The 24135-nt window shown below is 39.1% G+C and overlaps 2 protein-coding genes and 2 long non-coding RNA genes across 9 annotated transcripts in view; 1 reads left to right on the forward strand and 3 right to left on the reverse strand.

Moving 5' to 3' along the window:
* Positions 1-17103, reverse strand: parvg (parvin, gamma). 5 transcript variants are annotated; one of them, XM_040026180.1, is made up of 13 exons: positions 13511-14788; positions 13345-13375; positions 11737-11837; positions 10756-10820; positions 10103-10205; positions 9798-9941; positions 5761-5876; positions 5602-5657; positions 5481-5512; positions 5316-5377; positions 4469-4537; positions 4246-4347; positions 1-3384 (listed from the first exon to the last, which is right to left on the reverse strand). In XM_040026180.1, exons 3-13 carry the CDS (start codon positions 11801-11803, stop codon positions 3172-3174), a joined length of 1029 nt encoding a protein of 342 aa, XP_039882114.1. In that variant the 5' UTR covers positions 11804-11837; positions 13345-13375; positions 13511-14788; the 3' UTR covers positions 1-3171. The 5 variants fall into 5 exon arrangements, with proteins under 5 accessions (XP_039882114.1, XP_039882113.1, XP_039882112.1 ...); XM_040026179.1 differs by lacking the exons at positions 13345-13375; positions 13511-14788 and adding an exon at positions 16283-17103; XM_040026178.1 differs by lacking the exon at positions 13345-13375.
* LOC120730076 lies at positions 8699-9791 on the reverse strand. Its single transcript, XR_005695049.1, has 2 exons — positions 9330-9791; positions 8699-9134 (listed from the first exon to the last, which is right to left on the reverse strand). It is a non-coding gene; the product is annotated as an uncharacterized LOC120730076 (long non-coding RNA).
* LOC120730075 lies at positions 13287-23982 on the forward strand. The gene is made up of 2 exons (XR_005695047.1): positions 13287-13396; positions 21740-23982. It is a non-coding gene; the product is annotated as an uncharacterized LOC120730075 (long non-coding RNA).
* parvb (parvin, beta) overlaps positions 17231-24135 on the reverse strand; it is a 16682-nt gene continuing 9777 nt past the window's right edge. For both annotated transcript variants that reach the window (XM_040026181.1, XM_040026182.1), the window contains exons 5-13: positions 23841-23981; positions 23212-23327; positions 22630-22688; positions 22470-22489; positions 20179-20240; positions 20008-20076; positions 19711-19812; positions 19553-19625; positions 17231-17454 (exon numbers count right to left, since the gene is read on the reverse strand). In XM_040026181.1, coding sequence (XP_039882115.1) covers positions 17378-17454; positions 19553-19625; positions 19711-19812; positions 20008-20076; positions 20179-20240; positions 22470-22489; positions 22630-22688; positions 23212-23327; positions 23841-23981 — 719 coding nt within the window. In that variant the 3' untranslated portion in view covers positions 17231-17377. The remainder of the gene's footprint in view (positions 17455-19552; positions 19626-19710; positions 19813-20007; positions 20077-20178; positions 20241-22469; positions 22490-22629; positions 22689-23211; positions 23328-23840; positions 23982-24135) is intronic.

Here is a 24135-nt window from a genome sequence, read left to right on the forward strand (position 1 = left end):
AGAAATCCACATTGTTTATTGAGAAATGACAGCCAAAGCCAGGGGTGTGGTGTACAAAGAATGAAAAGTCTCATTTTCCAACACTGTTAGTCTGAAGCGGAAATGTACTGAAAAAAGAAGAGAAGAGGTAAACAAGGGCTAGGCAAGAGTACACCAAATGTGACCAGTGAGCCAAAATAAAACTTCTATGCAGTAGATTTATGCTGTCAATGAATATTTATTGATCCTTGTACTGTCAGTATGATGTAAACAGGTGACAGATTTAACGGCGCTATATTTAAATGTGCTGTGCTCATACGCAAACACAGAAGTGTGAGGTTTAGCTTCCTTTGTTGAAATGGTAATTATTATACATTATCATAAACTGGGTCTTACAGCTTCAGCTACAGCACGCAATATATAACAGTGAAGGCTATAAGCTATAAATACATTGTAACCAACAATATGTTTATAGCTTATATTTTCTAAAATATGAGAGTTAAAAACAACCAAAAACACACACAGATGATGAAACAAGTTGTAAAGAAATCAATAGTGTAGTCAAGACATATTGAGTTGGCACACTTTTTTTACGTAGTTTTTACACGTTGGCACAGGAAAAGAGACCCTGAGGTTTATTAAAAGCCTGTTTGACTGTCGATGGCTTGTTCGACTTTTATTGGTACCGTTACAATTTTGGATCTTATTTTAAAAAGACAGTCACTGACATTTTGTTTGCATCAAATGACTTGCATCAGCTTAGGCATAAACATCAACATCGTAATATTTCTCATTTTCATTTGCTTAAGCAATTTGCTGTATTAGTACTCGCATCTGAAGCTCTAATCCTCCAGTTTTTGGTAGCGCTCTTTAAGCTTTATGGAGATAAAAATGTTCACATACAGGATATTTTTCTTAAAGACACAGTGACATTAAAAATACATTTGTAAGGCTGTAATCCTGCTTCAACAAGTTATTTAACTTGCAACAAGTAAAATTATAATGATTGTGGAGCTTTCGACTTTGAGTCATTCAAGCGTAATTCTGAATGATTTTTATTCAAACCCTCTTTCGGCTGTCGCGATCCACATATTTTAAGCCACATACATCATAATACACAAACTAAAGATCCTCCAACCATCATTTCACTTCACTTTACAGAACATAACTTTAATCCTTTAATTCAGCCTGGAAACAGCGTTGGCTTCTCAAAACTGCAGAATCACCTTTTAGTAATTGGCTAAACGCACTACTTGGTCGTTTCTGTATTTCCCGCTGCGCCGCTCCTCTTCACACGATGTCCTCTCTCATTTCCCTTTGTGCTTGTTGAAAAGAGCGTAGAGGACTTTCAAGGTTGCAGTGGTGTCCAGAGAGACAATATCTGTCACAATATTCAGAGGAGACATAATCCACATGCAGCATCCTTAAGCCACTGAGGCGGCAAGAATATGCGAACGCTTTTTTACCAGCATTAGCTAATAGCTACTCTCACAATCCATCCTAAGAGGTCATAGATCAGGAGGACAAAAAAAACATTAGATGGAAACTTAATCAATATGTCCTTGGTGAGATAAGATCCCTACAAAATTGCTCTCTGTTGTGAGATGCTCTGACTGAATGAATGTGACAGAAAGATCGACTTCACCATTGGCTAACCTAATTAATTCACGCAGCATGCTCTCATTTTAGGCCCTGAGAGCTGGGATTCCTCATTCAGTGGCTGCAATTATGCCGTTAATTAAAAAGACACTAAAAATGAATTAAATTACCCACTCGCTCCTGGCACAGATTAATTGTGCTAGTCCTTACATTAACAGTTATCGTGTCGAGGATTTATTTTACAATTACTTGCTCTGTGGCTGGGAGGCAATATGGTGGGACAGCTTTAGCGATCTAAAGAGAGGAAGATTCAAGTTTAGAGGGAAGTTCCTCCTGTCAATAGCGCATCTGCAGGGAAGTGGAGTGAATCTGTTTGCCACTGATTGATTCCCACACTTAGAGGAGTCAGTAACTCACCCGGTCACCTGCTCGATTTCACTCTCCGCCTTATGGAATGATGTAGTCTATGTGACCGAAGGAAATTACCCAAACACACACATGAGCGTTGCTGGTGGCATACGATGTAGTCATACCGCATGAACCCACCACAGATGTATGCTTTAAACTTGAAAATAAACAAAAACGAATGCTGTAGCTTTATGACTTCCTAGAATTTGAACCTTTTCATGTGTACATGTGGCCATTAGAGATCATGAGTATATGTCAGAGAAAGTCGGCATCTTGCATGCTAAATAACATAACATCCATGAGGGCTACCTACAACAACGTCACAAGCAAACAGTGATTGGCTGTAAGTGCAATTGGCGTTTGGCAAATTCTTTTTATGTGGATGGGGCTTACAACAGCAAGCCTACACCATTAAAAACAGCCCCCAAACACACAAACATGATATTTTGTTATAATAAAAAAATTAACTTAAACATCTTGATCTAATATTGACAAAAATTATGTTTGTAAATATTGAATACAGTTGATTACACACTGTAAAATTCACTAAAGCTGCCATTAATCCATCCATTTTCTGCTGCTTATCTGGGTCTGGGTTGCAGTTTAAGCAGAGAAGCCCAGAGCTCCCGTCTCCCCCAACCTCCTCCAACTCATCCAGATGGGGGGACACCAAGGTGTTCCCATGCTACCTAAGAGATGTAATGTCTTCGGCTTGCCCTAGCTTCGCTCTGAGGCCTTCTCCTGATAGGATATGCCTGAACCACCTTGATTAGTTGGCCCTTCAGATACCCAAACCACTTCAACTGTCTCTTTTCCATGTGAAATATTAGCAGCAGTCTTCAGTAAGACAGATAACACAAATTCATTCAGATAAACACCCGCACATTGATATAGCCTAGTAACAGTAACAGTAAGGATCAATCTCTGTGTCTAATCATCTATAGTGATACTCATCATGGCACGAGCGGCGCTCATTCATATTCAGCACGCTATTCCATCTCCCTCTCCAAAACACTCTCAAACTCTCACTCCACGGTGTAGAGCACATTAATTCAGCAATCCCCTTCCTTGCATGACATACAAACACATTTTAGCATTTTTTCCCGTCATCCAGATAAATTCTCCTGATAAAGGGCATCATCACTGAATTAGTTTGACATTGGTGTCTTAGAGCGCTGTAGGATTTCATTTTTTTATGGTAACGATCATTTTATCTGCAGGCCTTTTTTCTTCTTCATCATCTGTGCCTGGCATTTCAATCTCAGTAAAACAGTCATTAACAAGTTCTGAGTGTGTTATGTGTGAACAAAGTGGATTTGTCTCACCTTGTGGGTCAACATTGGAGAGCTGAAAGCCTCTATCCTTCAAGAGGTCCAAGGCCAAGGTGACATTATGAAGCTAGAATTTTTTGAAAAAACAACAAAAAAAATTTAAATGAGATAAAATTCAGCAATGAACCACACTTATTGTAAGACTTACTGTAAAGCTAGATTCTACCCCACTTTTGGTAAAAAAGTTGACTCTGTAACAACAGTAGAGATATTTATTGAATAAACTGTACTTTAGTGCTGAACTTACAATTATGAAGTGCTTTAACTTTAAATTTGAAGATTTCCATTTTATAATACTTGTATATTTTATTCCACTATGATAATATACTACAAGCCTTTTGTACTCTGGTGCTTTTATCGCATAGTAATAGCTATAGCTACTAATTACTTTTAAAATCATACATCTATTTTCTTAAATGCTTTCCCAACTAGGGGCATGGGAGGGCTGGAGCCTGTCCCAGCTAACATCTGGCAAACACACAGTATGCCCTGGGGTATTATACAACCCTGGAAATGTTAGTGGTCCATCACAGGACCAGCACAGAGAAACAGACAATCATTCACACCAACTACAGCTAATTCAGAATCACCAAATAACCTGACATTTATGTTTTTAACAACAACAACAACAACTTTTATTATGGGGACCGTATAATATTCATTTGATAATATCATATCTTTTAATGGGCACTGTTCTGGGTCATGTTTTAGTACTGTATCCAAGTGATCGGCTGGGAATTAGATTGATAGATGATCAGATGAAAAAGTGTACTTCATTCCTAACACTTGTGAACTGAATAAAGGAATTTGTGTGAATGCGTACACTGCACCAAAAATAAAATACGTTTGAACAAAATTTTGAGTTATATTTTGAGAAAATAAAGCTTTGCATGTGGCATGAATCCATATATGTGAATCTATACTTTACCATCTCAGAGTCACTGACAGGGGTCAGGTTGAAGTCAAAGAGCGGGATGAAAAAACCCTCCAACTGTCCGATCAGCAGCAGCAGAATCACACCATCAGCAAACTGGACAGCAAACCCACAGAGCATTGGAACATTGAAAGTGATAAGGGAAGTAATCACTGAGTCTATTTTTATCAAAAGAAAGCCTGTAAGCAGTAGAAGGTTTCCAGCTGTTGGTGTATACCTGTTTGTCCATATCTATCACCTGCAGACCCAGAGATGATATATGCTGGTTGACAAAGTGTACCAGGGCCTACAACAGAGAAATTATAAAACTTTGCAGTTTGAAATGCAACTTGACAATTTAGGGTATCTTCATCAAAACCCAAAGCATTAGTTGGAATGGTTAATATATCAGACTCTTAAAGTAAGACATCTAAACTTGTTCATTCTGCACCTCGTGTAGCTCACTCGAAATCAAGGAAAGTATTAGTCAGCCAGCAAAAAACGACTGCACATTTAAAATATGAGATTTTTTTTGTCTCTTTCTCTCTTTGAGCTGCTTTGTGTCAGCCTATAGCTCATTTCAGACTTTGTTGTCCTGTATTTCAAGTGTTCTCACAACTCTTGAATTTAGTTTGTGTTCAGGCGTTTAGTTATCTATCTTAATCAAATATTGGAACTTCTGGCTCCAAAATCCTAAAATTGAGTCTTCAAAACAGGATTTCACTAACCCATGAGTGTTGTCATGGTGGCTACTTCCATTTTTTTTACATGCAGTCTGTGAAAATTATTTGATTTTTTTAAAAAAAAGAAAAGAAAAAAGATCATGCTCAACAGTATTTGAAAATCATCTTTTGCAAGAAGGCCAAAAAGCCTTACAAGCACATTGGATTAAGAGTCCCGTCCTTCACCAGCCAGCTCTGTTCATCTGCCATGTATTGAAGGTTCAGATCAGGCAACAAACACACAGCGTGACATTTATCATTTGTGTTAACACCACTGGAGTTCCTCTCTCTCTAGAGATGAGAAAGTCAACACCTTTAAAAAATCTCGGCACTTCTTTACTTTTTCTGGTGTCCTTGTCATACCTTTTTCACTGTGTTGACCTTGTGAGCCTCAAGCTTCAGCAGTTGCTCGATGGGATCTTCCCCTGGGTGACCAGACAGCCAAAAAAATGTGTTAGTAGGCTGTAATGCTTTTTGGATGACATTCAAGATGTCACATCAGCTCAACCTCTGACCACTCTCACTCACTTTCAGTATTGCTGAGGGAGTCTGTGTCGCTGCTGAAAAGGAAAAAAGGATTTATATATATATATATGAGGTGAGTTTTTCTTCACATTTACAGGATCACACGAGGCAGTAAGCACCTCACCTTCCCTCTGTTAAGATTTCCACTTGCACATCTGATTTGATTCCACTTTTGCTGACCTGGGTGTACAGCACACCACAATGAGCAACAATTACACAAAGTGTGTCTGAAACCATCCTGGAGCAAAAGAAAAAGTGCCAAAGTTTGACAAGAACAACTTACTTCTACGATTACAATTTCAATCTTCACATCAGAGGGCAAATCCAATTCAGGCTGGAAACATCTCACCATGGCAACAAGCAGATGAAGGGTGGCCAGAAGGTCCTTGTTGTGGATGACTGACAGGTAAACAGCAGAGGACCAGACACACACAAAAGAAAAATCGGCCGATGTGATCAAACTCTCTGCTACCAAGTATGCACACAAAGCAGGGCACGAGTGTCTTTGATAAATAAGAAACTGACACTTGGCCCCATAACCTACTTACCATTAGTACTCGCTAGCAGCTATTTTCAATATCAATCCAGTTTTCAGCAAAACTAAACAATAGCATTTATTTTTATCTATTTATTAGGGGTGCAACGATACTCGTATCGATATTGAACCGTTCGATACAGTGCTTTCGGTTCGGTACGCATATGTATCGAACAATACAAAATTTGTAATTTATTTTATCAACTTTCCTTCTGACGATGCTGTCTGTGTTGAGCGCTCAGTGAATCTGCGTTCGACTACTCCGCCTAGGCTGCACTGTCGAGCGCAGATCCACTGAGCGCTCAACACAGACAGCATGCTAGAAGGAAGAGCGCAGGGCAAGCTAGCGAGACAGAAGTTAAGCTCTCCTTGCAACATGGCAAATTGAACCTCCCCCACCCTCATTCAGATCTGGCGTTTGGAATTATTTTGGTTTTCATGTGACGTATGACCCTGAAGGTAAGCGCGTCATGGACTAAAGTAAAACAGTATGTTGGGTGTGCCACGCAATGCTCAATTACATGGGTGGGAACTAGTGTGTTAGCGCAGTTAGCTCGTTAACGTGTTGGCCGTCTAGCCCCACGCACGGGGCGATCAGGGGTAGCTCGTTAACGGAGATTTGCCGTGTTGTGGCGTTAACGTCATTTCAACGAGATTAACGCTGACAGCACTAGTGGGAACACAACGAATATGACTGCACATTTACGCCGACATCATCCTAGTGCAAAGACAAGTGGAAGCAGACAAAAACAACAAGCATGCTACAAACTTGACCCGAGTCATTTAGACAGCTGTTAGCACATGATTCTCCTTATGGGGACCTGATATGTTTAATATTGTGGCGAGCTCAGACAAGGTGGAGACGGAGGTGTCGTTTGGTCTTGCTTCCCGTGAGCTAGCCAGGGAGCACAGCCGTTTATTGACATCTGCAGAAGAACACTGCCGCTAGCTAACTATTCAGCGCGGCAACCGCACAGCAACAACAACAACACACAGGGCGCCCTCTGACCCCGGAAGGACACACCGTCGCAGCGAGAGGGCGTCACCCGTCACTATGGCAACATAAACAAAACATAACTGTACAAACAGAACCCCGAACAGCCCCGACCCGCTACATAGCCCCCACCTAAGGGGTCAGTCGTTCCCGACGACCCCATTACCTCACACAAAGTCCTGCAAATGTCCAGGTGCCTTCTTTTGGCGCACCGGCCGGTCACGACCGGCGGGGGAAAACTCACTCGGGTCAGAACATGGGGTGCCACCATCATCCCACTTCTGACACCAGTGTGGCGAGCTCAGACAAGAAGGAGACGGAGGTGTCGTTTGGTCTTGCTTCCCGTGAGCTAGCCAGGGAGCACAGCCGTTTATTGACATCTGCAGAAGAACACTGCCGCTAGCTAACTGCTCAGCGCGGCAACCGCACATATGACAACAACAACACAGGGCGCCCTCTGACCCCGGAAGGACACACCGTCGCAGCGAGAGGGCGTCACCCGTCACTATGGCAACATAAACAAAACATAACTGTACAAACAGAACCCCGAACAGCCCTGACCCGCTACAATATGCTGCTGAGAATATAGCCCAGAAGAAGCGTATAGTATAGCTTTTATTTTGGAAAGAGCCATTTCTCTGTAATAAACTCTCTTTTCCAAAGATGAGTGATTCCTCAATCAGATACAGGGCTCGCAACATCGCTAGCCCGACGTCCCGGGGCTAGCGATTTTTCCAGTCGGGCTACCAAAATCTATCTCTGCCCTGCCCGTCGGGCTATTGTAGGAAGGAAAAATATATGTCAATGCTTTTGCATTCTTTCGGAAATGTAGCTGGGTAATTATGTCATTGGCATCGATGAGCCACTGTCAATATGTGACATATTGAAATCACGTTTGAATTTGCGCTTGTTTTTTTGCTTTCACTTTGCAATCGCGCGAACTGTGTATAGAGAGCGACAGTACTGATTGGTGAGTGACGATAATTTGCGCACCAATTCCTCTGACATCGTCTTATCAATCGTTAGCTTACTATGCAAACATGACAAGTGAAATCTCCCGCAGCAAGCTTAAACATATGAGAGGTTGGTCGTGCAGAGAATCGCTGACCGTTATGTGGTTCCACTTGTCTCTTACCCGTGACTTCAGTGGAAATTTCAAATTCAGGATCTGAAACAGATGGATTCATGTCCTACACAGTTCTTACAAGTTCATAGAAATTTCTGTTCAATTAGAACCAAGTATTTGAGTTGATGATTGTAATTTTTATACAATGTTGTAATTTGTTTTTCAACAATTTTTTGATCAATGTTTTGTTTCCTTTACAATATTATACTTTAATGTATAATATTGTAAAGGAAACAAAACATCAATCAAAAAATTGCTCTCTTTTTTATTCGGGCTACTTAAATTTATTTTGGGCTACCAAAAACTGAAGAGTCCCTGCCCGAAGGGCTACCAGGGATTTTGAAATTTTGAGAGCCCTGAGATATATTTATTTTTTTAATTACTTTTGTTTCAGCAACATTAAATTTAAAAACTGTACTTTTGAGTTAAAATATATATTTATAATTTTAATAAATGACAAATTAAAAAGGCATGAACATTTTTTTTGTATCGAAAAAATATCGAACCGTGACACCAAAGTATCGAACCGAACCGAACCGTGAATTTTGTGTATCGTTGCACCCCTACTATTTATGTCTTCACTCTAAGTAAAACTTTCTCCACAGCTAATGATCGGAGCACTCCCATTAAGAACAACTCCATGATGACCCTGTTAGACAATATTACCATATTATATTGACCTTCTTGGTAATATATTATCCTTATTATTACTCCTGCTGCCTAACATTAAAAGAATTTAAATGGTGATGCATGTACAGCCCTATTTTTAGGTTTTTGTTTTTTTAATAAGAGCAACAAGCTGCAAATCCCATAAACTGAGATTTTATTCAGACTAAATCAATTCAATCAATCAAAATTCAGAATGTTTAACATGAGACAATTTACTCTTTTATGAAAACTGTTAGCTCAGCTGCTGCCATCAAATTCAAAATGACCTTATTTTTTCTTAACATTTTCTCAGTTCATCAAATCATTGGATTTGATTTTTATTTACATTTTACACTGTACACTAACTTTGTTTGAATTGGGGTTGTACTACAGAACAACACATGGTCATTTTAGGGACCTTTTTTGCCTGCAGATGAGAAATTAAAAAGGCAGGAAGGTGGTTCCACAACTCCAGATCGTAAGCAATGCCATTGTGCTTGCGACCATATTTTGATTCAGTATTGTTATCTCTAGAATAAAACTGCACACTGCTGACAGCAGTAAACATGATTATCACCAAATCATGTTTAACTTTTAATTAGCATTCGCACAGATTAGTCTTTTTTGATACGTTTCCCTGTCTTCTATTTGGATTCACCCTGAACAAAACACAAAGGAAGGCAATGAAAGAAAGTGAAATAATTGTAGTCAAGAATCTGACAGCTGCCCTGCCAGGTTATGTTGTGTCAGCCCAAGAAAGAACATTTTAGGTAAAGTGTTCAGCAGTCTACAAGTTATTTCTCTGCATAACCAAGCAACCAGCACTGACATGTGCTTAAAATGAAACCCTATAATGTCAGGAAATTTTATCTCCACCAAAATCCTGAGCAGTTGGTGTAAGCTTACATGGTACCCTTGTGATAGCACCAAATCCTGTTGAAATGAGAGGGTTGCCAGAAGAGAACATTTGTTGACTTGTTGCTTTGTTTGCGAAGCCCAGTCAGCAGCATGACTCACGTTTGACGTTCCATTTGATCTGACTGCTGTCCTGTGTGCCCAGTCTCTTGTCCAGCTCCTCCATGATTATTTCCAGCTTGCGGATCTGAGCTGTGCTGGTCAGCGCTATCTCTTCCACATTCAAATGCACGTCGGCCAACCTGGCTGAAGAAATCAAGAAACAACCGAGTATCATTATAGGGTCTGACTGACAACAACCTCCAGCTTTTTAACATAATATCTGTTTGTTTTTCATCCTCTCAGTCAAATCACTATCAAACGGAAGTAAGTATGATAAATGAAATATCAAATATTCATTATCTTACACAGCAGGTGATGAAGTACCAGTCCATCATACACATCCTCCTCCAGACTCTGAACAACGATGTGCTCGGGTTTCAAAGTCTTATTGATCCAATCAACCAGTGCCTACCGAGATATAATTCATCACACGGTCAGAGAAATTATCCGCTTTCATCTTCTTGCATACATTTTTCCTTTGCCAGTGTTGCAGATGAAGAAAAAAAAACAGCAAGAGACCCTGTTTTTAAAGATTGTGCTTTTGGATCCCGAAACAGATAATAATAATAATAATAATGCAAGATACAAGTACTCATCTAAAAGAAAGCTTATATTTCACTTGTTTTCCTTTCAAGTTTACATATAAGATGTCAGAATTATTTCAATTTTTCCATTTGTGTGAAACATTAGCGCTGCCCTCTTTACAACAATATGTTTAAAATTCTGATCCAGCAGAGTCTGCTGGCTCCTCGCCGTGACATCTGTCTCCCATCTTCTCTTATAATTATGCTCATTAAAATTTCACCCATCCTCACACCTTATTCCTGTATGCAGCCCACTAAAGACACAAAGGTAATCTCAGATCTGCGGCTGTCCAGGACGGGCGTTTGATGTTACAGTAAATGTGAAATAGAAGAAAGCGAATCCGACATGTGCAAGGCAGGGATTCATTTCTTACCTCCTTCAGCTTTTCAAGTTTGGGGTCTTTTAAAGATGTTGGTTGTATGAGTTTCCTCTTCTCCCCTGTAATGGACATGAAAACAAAACTGCGCTAGTCTCTTACGTCACCCAAAGTGCATCTGATAGCTCTCTTTAGAATTTCTGCTTTGAATATTTCAGTGATAGGTTTTACATGTTTTGGCAGTACCACTATGTTTGCTGCTTATTCACATATACTTTGAGGTTGGCCATTTTCAAATGCATTCCCTTCATACATCCAGCCCTCCCGAGCAACATAGAAATCAGCAGAGCCCGCAAAGCTGTTTCGGTTAGTCTAATCTATCTCGGCAGAACTTCTAACTTGGCAATATAATTAAGCTGCGAGAATCATAATTTTATGTGGAGTATGGATCAAAGAATTATTCGAAATCTATTGCTTTACTTAGAAAGACAAGCCCACTCCAACTCTGCTGTATGGAGCCTCTTGCATCTTTATGCAATGCTTTTGAATTGTGGCCAATTTCAGCTCCCAACAGAACTGCTTTCTCGATGAAGTCGGTGTTTTATAAACCCATCATTCGGTACACAAAAACTTTGATACTAGCCGGGGAACATAGTGGAGGATTCAGCAAATTAAAAACCAGATATTCACCCCAGGAGGTGGCAGAGACCAGAGCACACCAGATTTCACATGAAAGAGAATACTGGACCTAAACTCTTTTCCTTCATGTCTGCTAAATGTGTAAATGAGCAACTGTCACCTTTCAAGTTCACAACATCAGTGCCCCAAATGATCTTAAGGTCATGTCCTGCAGGTTTAAATGATTACAGATAGACACGTCTATATTCATTATCCTCATTATATAATATTGGCGAAAGTCTAATAGAAATGCACGAGGCAGACACGATTTTCAATATGAGGTCACTGGGATGATCTTTTACATGTGCCACATGAATCACTGATGACTAAGATTGACCTTTTGAGTAAATGCAAACATACCCTGAAAAGACTCAAGTTCCACAGGCTCTTCTTCTTTCTGATAATTAAAGATGTTCTCCTCCATCATTCCTCTGCAAAGTGATATCTTCACCTCTGCTGACCTGTCAACACATTTACATAAAATTACAACAAACTACAGGAATTTCTAATACACAGTGTATGATATCAATACACGATCAAGCAGGGTTCTCAAAGTTTTAAAGATCGAATAGCGGTGTACCCCTCTTCTCTTCTTCCAGCTCAGAGGATGATTTACATTAGAAACGATTGTTTTTATATATTTGTTAAGTATTGGTGAGGTAGAACTTCTTGACACCAGCTGATTTTGTTGGGGGTGGGGGTGGGGGTGGGTTAAATTGTTACCACAAGCTTCCATTGGATGTGGATCTAAAAAAAAATTTTTTAGACATGAATACAACATCTGGATTAAAGGGAACATGAACCGTTCCTGTAAACAGCAAACAGCAAACTTGCAAACTTTGAGAAGGGTTTATTAATGCTAAAAGGTACAGAGTTTCATTGTTGCAATCCAGATGTCCTTTTCAAGAAGACCCTGCTTATTTTGGCTAAACAAAGTCAAACCACACTCTGCACAACAGCATGACTCCTTATTAAAATAGTCCGTATGGTAAAATCACCTTCCTCTAGTCAGAATAGTCAACTATTGAAAATATTGGGACCGTTCAATTTCCTACTTTGATGTAAAATACAAAGAGGAAGATAATAATTCTATTTCAAGCAAGAACAGAAAAACATTTTACTTTCAATCAGTTGGTCTTAAGACTTACCACATGCTTGGACTGTTATTAAAAGACACCCAGCAGGAAACATAGCCCTAATATAACCTCTTCCAAAGCATGTTGCTGGCTTCAAATTCAAAATGTGCATCTCTTTTTTTAAACACTTCGCAGTTTTACTATTTGTCTTTGCACCCCAAAGGCAAGGTTTAAAGGATGTGCAAATCACTGAATTCTGCTTTCATCACAATACACAATTTGTACACAATTTGTTCCAACTTTCTCAGGGGGGAAAGTGGGTTGTAAAGCACAGAAGAATGAAGAAACACTTTCTCCATGAATATGTTTGGCAGAAAATACTCTCAGTGGTGCCTCAGTAAGTATCCGGAGCCATACTGCTCAGTTTTCAGCTGGTTTTGAGGACTGACCAGCAGTGAAAAATGCCGGCTGTGATGGCAGACAGCTTACCTTTGAGAGGAAATCTTGTATCTCAGAATTGTTGCTTTTAAAGTACAAAGAAAAAAACAGCCTTGTGCTCAGCTCAGCCACACAGAACTTCTAATGCAGGTATATTACTCTGACTGAAGGTGTTACACGTTTCTAAAAACACAGAGAAACGGAAACTGATTGGGTTTGGAATCGATCTGTTCCAAAAACACGTTATACCAAAACAGGAAGCCACTTAACTTCCTCACTTCTTTTTTTCCCTTTTCTGTTTTTTTCTCAACGGCAAACTCATTAGATCAAGAACTTCAGGTCCCTGCAGAGTTACAGGGGCTGGTCTTGTTTCTGTGAACATTTTGAATCATATGGCCTGAGACAAAGCACAGCAAACACATAAAGCAACACACTCTGACAAAACAGACGTGACCTGGAGCTTGTCAAACGGTTGTTTCCTGGATCTGTGGAACAGAAACGCCTCGGTGAGCAACTTCTCTTTCTCTGGGTGTTTAGATTGTGTGTGGCTTCCTTTTCCTGAGGTTGACAGTAACTTTCAAACAAGGTCATAAACAAAAAGTCTTTTTGGATAAGCTTACCTTCAGCACTCTGGGAGCAACTCGGCAGAATTGAGTTCCTTAGCTGATGTCAACTCCACAAAGTGTCAAAACAGCGATATATCAGAAGTGGAGGGCTGTACTCAATCTGAATAGACTCTTGTTATTTCTATCAATGCAAAGGTCTGGCTGTACTCAATTTCAAACTGTTGGCTTGAAAGAAAATAACATGTCACAGGGTTGAAAAGGAAGATAAGCGCATGAGAGGATGTGGCAGAGAAGAAGATAGCACTTCCTCTTTTTGATATTGGCTTCGACGCCGAGCGTTTTCTGATAGGAGCGTTTATGCTCTGTGACACGAACCCTGGATAAGACTTTAATAATAAGTAGTCATTGAGCGAACAAGAACAGGGAAGACTCTTGGGTATAAGTGTATTGTTTTGAAAACTACACTTCAGGAGGGCCGTGAGAAGCGTGACACTCAGAGGCCTGAACCACTCAGGCTCGACTCACACATCTCCATCTGTGACCACCCGGATCAATTTGCTGTCATCTGGTCTCCAGTCTTCTCGGTTACACAAACACATTAAAAGGAAAAGAAAAAGAAAAGCAAAGATAGACAACAAAACAACGACCTCTGTCTGTGCACTGGCCTTGTTGAAGAAAAGAAAAAGGACCACCCATCAGTCAGACGAGGGGCAATTTAGGGGATGTGGAAGGTTACCATAGCAACAAAGGAAAGAGACAAGAAAATAAAGGCCTAAAATAAACCTATAATTCCTTTAGCTAAACCCAAATTGAAGGAACTGTCTGTTCAAAAGCCAATCTCGCTCAGAAAGCCAAAGCAAATTTAACCTATCTCACAAGCAATAGATAAAATAAAATTCCCATTCTGCTTGATTCCACACATTTATTTTTCTGATAGCCTAGATTAAACAGAAAAAGAAAAAAGATTCAGACACACACTGGTGAACCAGCCAGTGTTAACTCGGTCTGAATTGACTCATCCATTCTCTCAATAATTCAGACCGGCTCGAAAATGCATGAGCAGTCGTGCACTGTACATCTTAGCAGGTCTTGAGGTGGCACCCCAGGGCCAGCTCTGCTTCAGGAGAGCAGTAATAGGTCCGGGTCTCCTTGGAGAGCTGTCTGAAAGGCTGGTCAATATAAAGATACTCTGACTCTGACTCCCCTGGGACGGCAAGAACACACTGCACTCAAGGCAGGAAGCAACAGTATGAACTTTTAAATATGATTTAAAATATGCGTACTATGCATAGTTCAGAGAAAACATGCTATTAAAGAGTATAGTATAGGAATAACATGGAACATATTAATAATGTGCAGTAAAAAGGGGTAAAAAAAGGAAGTAAACCATTCTTCAACTTTAAGATTTTATGTATCAGGACGTTTTGTTAATAAATTGTTCTAAATCAGGTCTTAAAATTGTTTAATTACAGCCTTGGATTAACAACAACATGACACACCTTACCTTATCATTATTTATGTAGCAAAAAAACAAAAGCAGTGTGTGAAAAAGTACACCCTTACTGTTTCAAAAGCAATTAAGAAGGTAGGTAGGCAGCCAGGTGCTGCCAATCAATGCACAAGAAAAACTGTGAGCACAAAAGAAGAGGTTTTGGCAGTTTGTAGATTATTCAGGTATGTGTTATTACAATGCCACAGGGGGAAAGACATCAGCAGTGATTGTAAAGAAGCAACTCTTGCCAATTTCCAAACAATTTGTAGTCAATCATTGTATACTAAAAAAATCTTCACAAGTAGAAAACATTCACAGCACTTACCAATCTACAGGGCTCGGGGAAATTGCAAAAGAAAAATAAAATGCGAGAGCTTTGCAAAGTTGCATTCAAACAAACCACAAGCCATCTGGTACAATGTCTTTTGGACAGATAAGACCAAAGTGGAGATGAAATAAAAGCATATCAGTATAAAGACTTCATACTAACTATTAAGCACAGTGGTAGAGGGTTGATGATTTGGGCCTGTTTTGCAGCCAGCCATGAACTCCTCTGTGTAGTATTCTAGAGTCAAATGGTAAGGCCATCTGTCTGATAGTCAAAGCTTGACCTAAAGTGGTTGATGCAACAGGACAATGATACCAAAAAGAGCAGCAAATCTACAACAGAATGGCTGAAAAAAGAAAAAAAATCAAACCTTAAAAGAACTGCAATGTCTGCAAACCTCAATGAACTGAAGCAGCATTTTAGAGTTTGCAGAAGTAGAAGAGTGGGATCAAATTCCTCCAAAATGACATAAGATTAGTTCTTACTTTTTCACACACTGTTTCTGGATTTAGGCCTAGCTTTGTTAAACAAATACTAGTAAATGGACTTATACTTATATGGTGCTTTTCTATTCTATTTGAGCACTCGAAGCAGTCTCTTACTAAGAGGCTCATTGACAGACACACACACACACACACAAACACACACACACATTAAGACAAGGTTTTTTTCTATGTGAAGCAAAGAACCTTTAACTTAACTCTCACACTCTCTCATTCCAGTGAATTGGTTGGGGGCAACTTGGGATTCAGCATCTTGCCTCAGGATATTCAACATGCTGCTCTCAACTGTTTCCTTGTTTCAGTCTGAGTGAAGCTAAGCTAATTGACTGCATGCATAAAGAAGAGTTGCAAAGATCTTCTTACTGAATTCTTAGAATTTTAATAGGCTTTAATATGTTTTCAAATTACTTAAACACTGGAAGCAGCATAACACAGTACACACATCATCCAAAAGCAAAGGCAAAATTATTCAGTACTTAGCTAAAACTCGGTGTGTCACTTACTTGTAACTGATAAGGTTTCAGTGTCTCCTGGCTCTCAGGCACATCCATGGCTCCCTCATGGCAACAGCTGGAACACCAAACTCAAGGCTTTAAAACGACAGGCCACAAACCAGCTGCTGACACCAAGATAGCTGCTTTCACCTCCTGCCATCCTCTTGTGGCTTTTAAATGTATTTATTCATTAATCCATTTTCTTAATTCTATATTCAGTTCAGAGTTGCAAGGGGCAGGAGCCTCTCCAACAATCCTGGATGGGTTACCAATCTGTTCCAGGGCTAACACATAAAGACAGACAACTGTTCACACTCACATTCACACCTATGCCCAATTTAGAATCACCAATTAAGATAACCCCATGCATGTCTTTGGAGTGTGGGAGGAAGCTGGAGTACCAGGCGGACACACAAAGAAAGGTCCAGTTGGATTCAAACAATTTGAGCTATTTAATTGTAAAGTTTTATCATCTACAGACTGCAAATATTCAAAACAAAATATAATTTATATATAATTACAGTATGCTGTATTGTTTAATGACTAATTTTTATTTGTACTTTACATAAGAACAGATAATGGATTATATAAAGGTTATTCAAAGGCACCATGGATGTATTTTCTTCATTTTTAGGTAATTTTCTCAGTTTCGGTGTATTTTATTATAAGGGTGTTCTATATTTAGCCTTAAATGACAATTTGTTGTCAACTTGAAACCTTTCTCCTAAACCTCACAGACCAAACTTTCCACATAAAACAGTTTTTTGTGAAGGTTAAACAGAAAATATGACACACAAACGTTTTCCAGTTTTAACATTTCCCCATCATTGCTACGTATTCAAATGCAGGGCTAAAGGTTGCAGAGTTTCCTGGGTTGCAGTTAACATTCGAGGAGGGAAAAATAAATACTGACATTTGGGGAAGATTAAATACTAGCATTCATAGCCTTTTTCTGGCTAGACCCCCTGGGGCTTTTTAAGTCCCACATAATGATGACTTTCAGTCCCAGTTGGTCTCCTACAGTGTCCAGACTGTAATGTATAATATCAGTGCAAGCACAGGGCAGTGTTCAGAGTAATGCCAGGCGTTAAAGATGGGAAAAGCTCATGCAGAGGTTTTGTAGTTGGTGAATAGATTGTAAAGGACTCTGAGGGTGGACTTCAGGTTCAGGTTGACGACATCTAGAAAAGAAAAAGCAAAGATTATTGAAGTCTGGTGTCCCCGAACTGGTTTGGGGAAGGAAACGATTGCCTTGTCTTGGCATGTTCGATAATTATCTTAATAAGAAAAATTGGATGGCTGGAATACTGAAGAACAAAATAAATAGCTATGCTACCATAAAATCATATTTAACATGAAAAGGAGCCAGTTCTATCATTGCTGTTAGACTGTTTCCCTCAAAAGGTTATTTGTAATTTTGGAAACTAAATGGTGCTTAAAGTATCTCCCAAAACTTTGCAAATTATCCTTAGATGATGTATTACTTCTTACAAAGAGATTCAAAGGCACAAAAGGACTTTCTGTTCTCTCTGCAAGCATCACGTGTTCTACATAACAGCTTATTTGATTATTAGAATTTACCAAACTAGCCTGCCTTAACAGAAACTGAACATTCAGCTTTCCCTGTTTGGGGCCTCCTCTCTTGTTTACAATGAACCCACAGATGTGGAAACGACAACCTTTACACTGATCAGAGCATTTATACTGCATGCTGTGCGCAGTGCAGTAAATGCTTGAATAAGGCATGTTATATGTATGCCTCTAAACACAGATATCAAGGTTTTTTTGCTCAACTGCGTCTTTCAATATCTACATTAACCTGTCACTTCATTAGGTACACCTTGCTAGCACTGTGTTGAACCCCCTTTTGCCTTTAGAACGGCCTTAATTATTAATGCCATAGATCCAACGCAGTGCCAGAACATTCATCAGAGATCAGAGATTGGTCCATATTGACATGATAGCATCACACAGCTGCTTCAGGTTTTGCCAGCTACACATCCATGATGTCAGTCACCTGTTCCACCACATTGCAAAGGTGCACAGATCGAGACTGTGGAGGTCATTTGAGTTCACTGAACTCATTGTCACTTTGAGATGATCTGAGCTTTGTGACATGGTGCATTATCCTGCTAGAGGCACTCGTGAGAAGAAGGGTAGACACTGGTCATAACGTGATAGACATGCTCAACAACAACACTCAGGGAAGCTGTGGTATTTATGCTTTAATGCTGTTTAGCCCAAATTTGTTGCCTTCCTATCACCTCGAGGCAGTCTGGAGATTTTCCTCTGACCTCTGGCATCAACAATGTACTTTCTTTTTTTTCAGACCATTCTGCATAAACCCTAGAGATGTTTGTGTGGGAAAATCACAGGGGATCAGGAGTTTCTGAAATACTCAGATGAGCCTGTCTGGCACCAACAACCATGCTACGTTCAAAGTCACTTAAATCACCCTTTCCCCCCACTGAACTTCAGCAGGTTGTCTTGGTTGTCTACATTTCTAAATGCACTCAGTTGTTGCCATGTCATTGGCAATTTGAGTTAACAAGCAGCAGAACAGGTGTATCTTATGAAGTGGAGTATGGTGTATATGCAGTATTTGTGAATTTGCAGTATCCGACAAGCCTATGCAGGCTTGCTATAGCTATTCATTCATTTCATTAATTCATGAATTTGTTCATTGATTTTTTTTCTTTACAACAGGAGTTAAAAAAAACCTTGACTAATGACTGAAGGGAAATTCTTCAGCTACAGCTGCAAGGACTGCAAAAGCTGTGCAACTAAATTAACAAGCAAAAAAAAAAAAATACTATTGGTCAAATTTAAATTCAACACGAAGAGGAATTCTGCATGGCAACACAATGGGAAGAAGGAACCGTTGCAATGCTCAGTGGAAGACGTCACCTTAAATTTTGTTCAAGTGATCAATCCGCTGTATCAGATAACATAATGAACATGTTTTTTAACCAAATTCAGACCTTAATGATTTCAAAAGACTAAAATATGACAAATTAAGGAAATCATTTGTCATATTTTGGTCATAAAGCAATAAAGTCTTATTCAATTCATTTTAATTTCCTTTAATCTCTAATAAAAGATATGAATATGACTACAAAATGCAACTTAGAGCTGAACTAACTCAGCAGCATCTATCCAGTTTTAGAGTGTAAGACAAGGTTTCCACCTACTGGACAACTTTTAAAATGACTGCTGCTGTAGCAGATCAACAATACTAACCCTGTAAATTATGCGATTATGTAATACAACAACAAATACCTTCTGGTCTGGCTTTGGGTTTCTTTAGGCCTCCTTCCTGCATCAGCTCAAAGGCAAAGGCCACATTGTGGACCTTAGAGGGGAAATAAAAATGGCAGTTAAAAGCGACTTTCATCACCTGCTAAAAATCCTATTTTGACTTTTTAATCTAAATTCACCTTCTGCTCAAAACTCTCAGGTGTGAGGAAGAAGTTATACAGTGGGACAAAATAGTCTTCCAGCAGCCCCATCAGTAAAATCAGGTAAACTCCATCAGCAAACTGGAAACACACACACACACACACACACGAATATTGCACATTCTTTAAAATAAAAAAGAAGCACATTCTGCTCAAAGAAATATTTGATTATATGAAAATCACAATCTGAACCAAGGATAAAACATGCATGAAAAATTCATAGATTGTCCTTTGACTTTGATAATAAGGGCCAAAGGTTCTACAGAAATCTTTTACCTGAGATTCCAGCTCAGTAACTTCCAGATTCAGCTTGTTTAGGTGTTTGTTCACAAAGGTGATGAGTGACTGGAAGCAGATTCAGATCATTATTAAGTATTACAACATGACTGCCAACACATGCAAGTCCTAGACATTATTATTGTAGGAAGGAAAGGTATCCTTTTTTACCGTTTTTACCACGTTAAGCTTGTCAGGCGCATGATCCAACAAAGTGTCAAATGCATCTCTCTCTGTGGCGAAGAGAAAAAAAACATTAAAAGTGTTTAAACAGTTTGACATTTTAGGAATTGTCAACCATGTCAAAAAGAAGACAGATACCGCTATAATCTCCCACCTCTATGTATAGACCTTAGCTGATTGGTTTAGATCAGGAGATCTGATTGGAATATGGTGTCAAAAGGTCTGTTGCCTGTCTGTCTTTTGCTATTAAGAGTCTTCTTTGTTTAATTTTTACTTAAAACTTATTACTGTCATGTTTTGACCTATTCAACTGTGATTAACATAAGGCTGAACTCATCATCAATGATAATCTAAACTCTAAGCCCAGATCTATAATCCCAAGCCTATGGACAAGCTTCATCGCTGCCTGAACTCTCTTATGCAGCTTTCTTGTCATTTCTTTAACTATTCTTCAGCAATAGTTCTGCAGGTTCTAGAAAGACGTTCAAAGCTCTTCTTTGGATGTTGACTCGCTGCCTTTTGTTCTGTTCTTGTGTTGAGTGTTGCAGCCCAAGCTCTGAGGAGGACAATCCATGAGTAATAGCGATCTATTATTTTATTTTTTATGCTTTTACTGCACTGGTAGTGTGTTTGAGATCACTGTCATGCTGGAAAATGAAGCTGTTGCCAATCAGAAACTTTATAAAAAGGTACCAGATTGTGAATCAAAATCTGATGTTCCACCATCACGTCTGTAGACACTCACTGTTTTACCTCGCTCCTTACTTCCTCCGCATATAGTGATGATAATCTGAACCAAAAATTTGATATTTGAAATGATCACTCCATAAGACCCATATCCTCTGATTTTCAGTCCAGTAGTTGTGTCATCTGGCATACCTCAGCCTTTTATCTCTGTTTCGCTTCTTGAAGAATGGCTTCTTGACAGCCACCCCTCAGTTTCAGACCATTTTAGGAGGCTTCAGTGAACAGCAGATGGATCAACTGAAAGTCCAGATGCATCGCTAAGGTCTTTGCTGGATTTTTGCCATTTCTAAAGGAAATGACTTTCAGTCATGTTTATCTCCTGTAGATCATTTGTAGGCCTGTCATTTCTCCTCTTGTCCTCCTCATTTCCAGTTTCTGAACAATTTTTTTTTTTAACTTCAGATATGTCATGTTTTCAATTAATGGTTCTTTTGGAAACACATTGTTGGTCCAAGAATATTATTTTGTATTATGTGTTTATGTAACAGGCTGCTAGCAAAAATTTGCCTAAAGATCAAATTTAAAATAGTTTCTTTGCTGAGTTGTCTGATATGTGTAGACACACCACTAGCTCATCCCTTAGTTAGGTGCCTTTTAAAAAAAAAAAAAAAAACTTGAATGATTCATCTGTTTGTCTTAAATAACTAATATTAACTAATGTACTTGTTTTTTATTCACTACAAAGAACAAATACATTCCTCTGAAATTGGTAAAAGGACTGGTTCCTATATAGCGTTTGTTACTATATCTGAACTCTATACAACCTGCCTCATTCACTGAAGACCTTTTTTTCTATGTCTAGGTGCTTTTCATCTAACACACTGATGGATGCATCAGAGAGCAACTTGGGGTTAGTATTTTGCCCAAGGATATTTGGCATGCAGACTCGAACCACTAACCTTCTAATTAGTAGAGGACCTGCTCTACCTGCTGATCTACAGCGACCTCAAACTGGTTACGTCTGGACTACAAATGAGTGAAACAGCAGCCAGTGTCCAAAGAAAAACCTTGAAAGACATCCAGAAAGCCTGGAGAACTATTACTCAAGACCACTTTCAAAAAAATATAAGCCGTGAAAGCAAACTAAAACGTGCTTGTTTATGACTCTCATATAGTATGATTTCCATTAGGTAAAGCAGGGGTGGGAGAACTCCAGGCCTAAAGGGACGGTTTCCTGCAGGTTTTAGACGTGTCCTTGATCCAACACAGCTGATTTAAATGGCTAAATTACCTCATCGGCATGTCTTGAAGTTCTCCAGAGGCCTGGTAATGAACTAGTCATTTGATTCAGGTGTGTTGACCCAGGGTGATATCTAAAACCTGCAGGACACCAGCCCTTGAGGCCTGGAGTTTCCCACCCCTGAGGTAAAGGCTGGAGCCAGGCTAAGTCTTTACTGAGCTATTAATATTTCATTTATAAAAATAATTGAACATTTTCCCAAGATAATGATTGTTTTAACAAAAATAATAAATGCTAAATAAATGAAGTTCAGTATTTCCACAGTGTTAAAGAGATGTGTTCAGAAGCTCACCAAATCTTCCCATCATCATTCTGAAAAACAAAAAATGAGAAGAAAATATTAACAACAATTCTTTTTCTCTGTGCACCACGTTTTCTAGCCTCCAGTTATGATGCAATGCATCAGATGCTAGTAATACTTAAAAGCATAACTACTAAGAATCAGCTCTTACTCTGTGGTGCTCGTCAGCTCCTTGGTCATTAGAGCTGTCTGTAGGATGCCTTCTCGTTTCTGCACAGACATGCGATAAATTCTACTGATTACATTATTACATGAGAGAATAAATACATTTGATGATACACCATTATGATAATCACATGGGCAGTAAAAAAAAAAGACAGAAAGATGAAGAGAGATAGAAGCAGCTGTCACATGCCTCATTGTATCATATTTTGGATTGGTCTTGGCTATTTGTGTTTTTACACAGCTCTTTAGTTGATGTAAGATACCATCAAAACAATTTCTAATGATGTATTTGTGATTTTACAAACAAATCTCTACTTGTTTCCATTTTCTCTTATTTTGGTTGTAACTCAATTTAGTGTAATTCAATTTTATTTATATAGCACCAAATCACAATGGCCACCTCCAGATGCTTTATAATGTAACATAAAGACCCTACAATAATACAAAGAGAAAGTTAACCCCATTAGCAAGCACTTGGCAACAGAGGGAAGGAAAAACTCCCTTTTAACAAGAAGAAACCAGGCTCAGGGAGGGACACAGATGTAGGGAAACTGATGGGAGACTTTACCTTGACCACCACCACCTGTACGGAGACGTGCTCGGGCAGCCTGATTGGGGCCTGGAAGTGCATAGCGAGAGCCACCAAAAGATAGATGATAGCCACCAGGTTCTTTGAGTGAATAGCTGTAAAAATAAATAAAGTGAAGATTAAACCCTCTTTCAAAGAGCGAGTTCACATAAAAATGTAAACAATTTTCGAAACTTTTGAAAAAACACCACTTTTCAAAAAGAAACACCAAAAACCTGCAGCTGACAAAGGATAAAGCACGACTTGTGTAGTAAAGTCATCGTTAACAACACAAACTAAAAGTGCTGATGGACTCACATATTGTCTCTTGTGAGGGGGAGTATTATTCAGATTTTTACAATCTCTTCTGTGGCTCTGACAGAAGCCTTTCAAAGTCTGAGAATAAAATCCTAATGATGATGATGACTCATGGTGATTATCGTATCTTAGGATGGATGCAGTTGAAAGATTTTTGTTAGGAAGTGAGAATCTGATGAAAGATGATGAAAATTCCAAATATATCAACCTCTAATGCTTCAGATGTTTTCTATGTTCCTTAAGAGTTCTGTAATTTATGCAATACATAACTGAGGAAGCAGCATATCACTGAAGTCAGCACAAAAACTCACAGTCTACACTCCACTCAACGGTCCAGCCATGAGGCCTCAGCACATCGTTGACAGCTTCTAACACCGTCTGAAGCTTCTGTTTCTGGCCAATTTCTGACTGCGTCACCTCCGCCACGTTCAGCTTTCTGCCTGACAACTTTTCTGTCGCAAAAACAGGAAAAAGTTGTGTTTTACCACATAGAGAAAAGTAAGAAAGCATCGAAAAATTAGACGCTAACAGATTAGGTCTAGTAAAAAAAAAAATGAAATGAATAGACAGAAATATCCTTTGCAGACAACAATGTGGATCTATAAA

This window comes from Simochromis diagramma, unplaced genomic scaffold, assembly GCF_900408965.1.
Source record: "Simochromis diagramma unplaced genomic scaffold, fSimDia1.1 OVJJ01000293.1, whole genome shotgun sequence".
NCBI classification, from domain to species: domain Eukaryota; kingdom Metazoa; phylum Chordata; class Actinopteri; order Cichliformes; family Cichlidae; genus Simochromis; species Simochromis diagramma.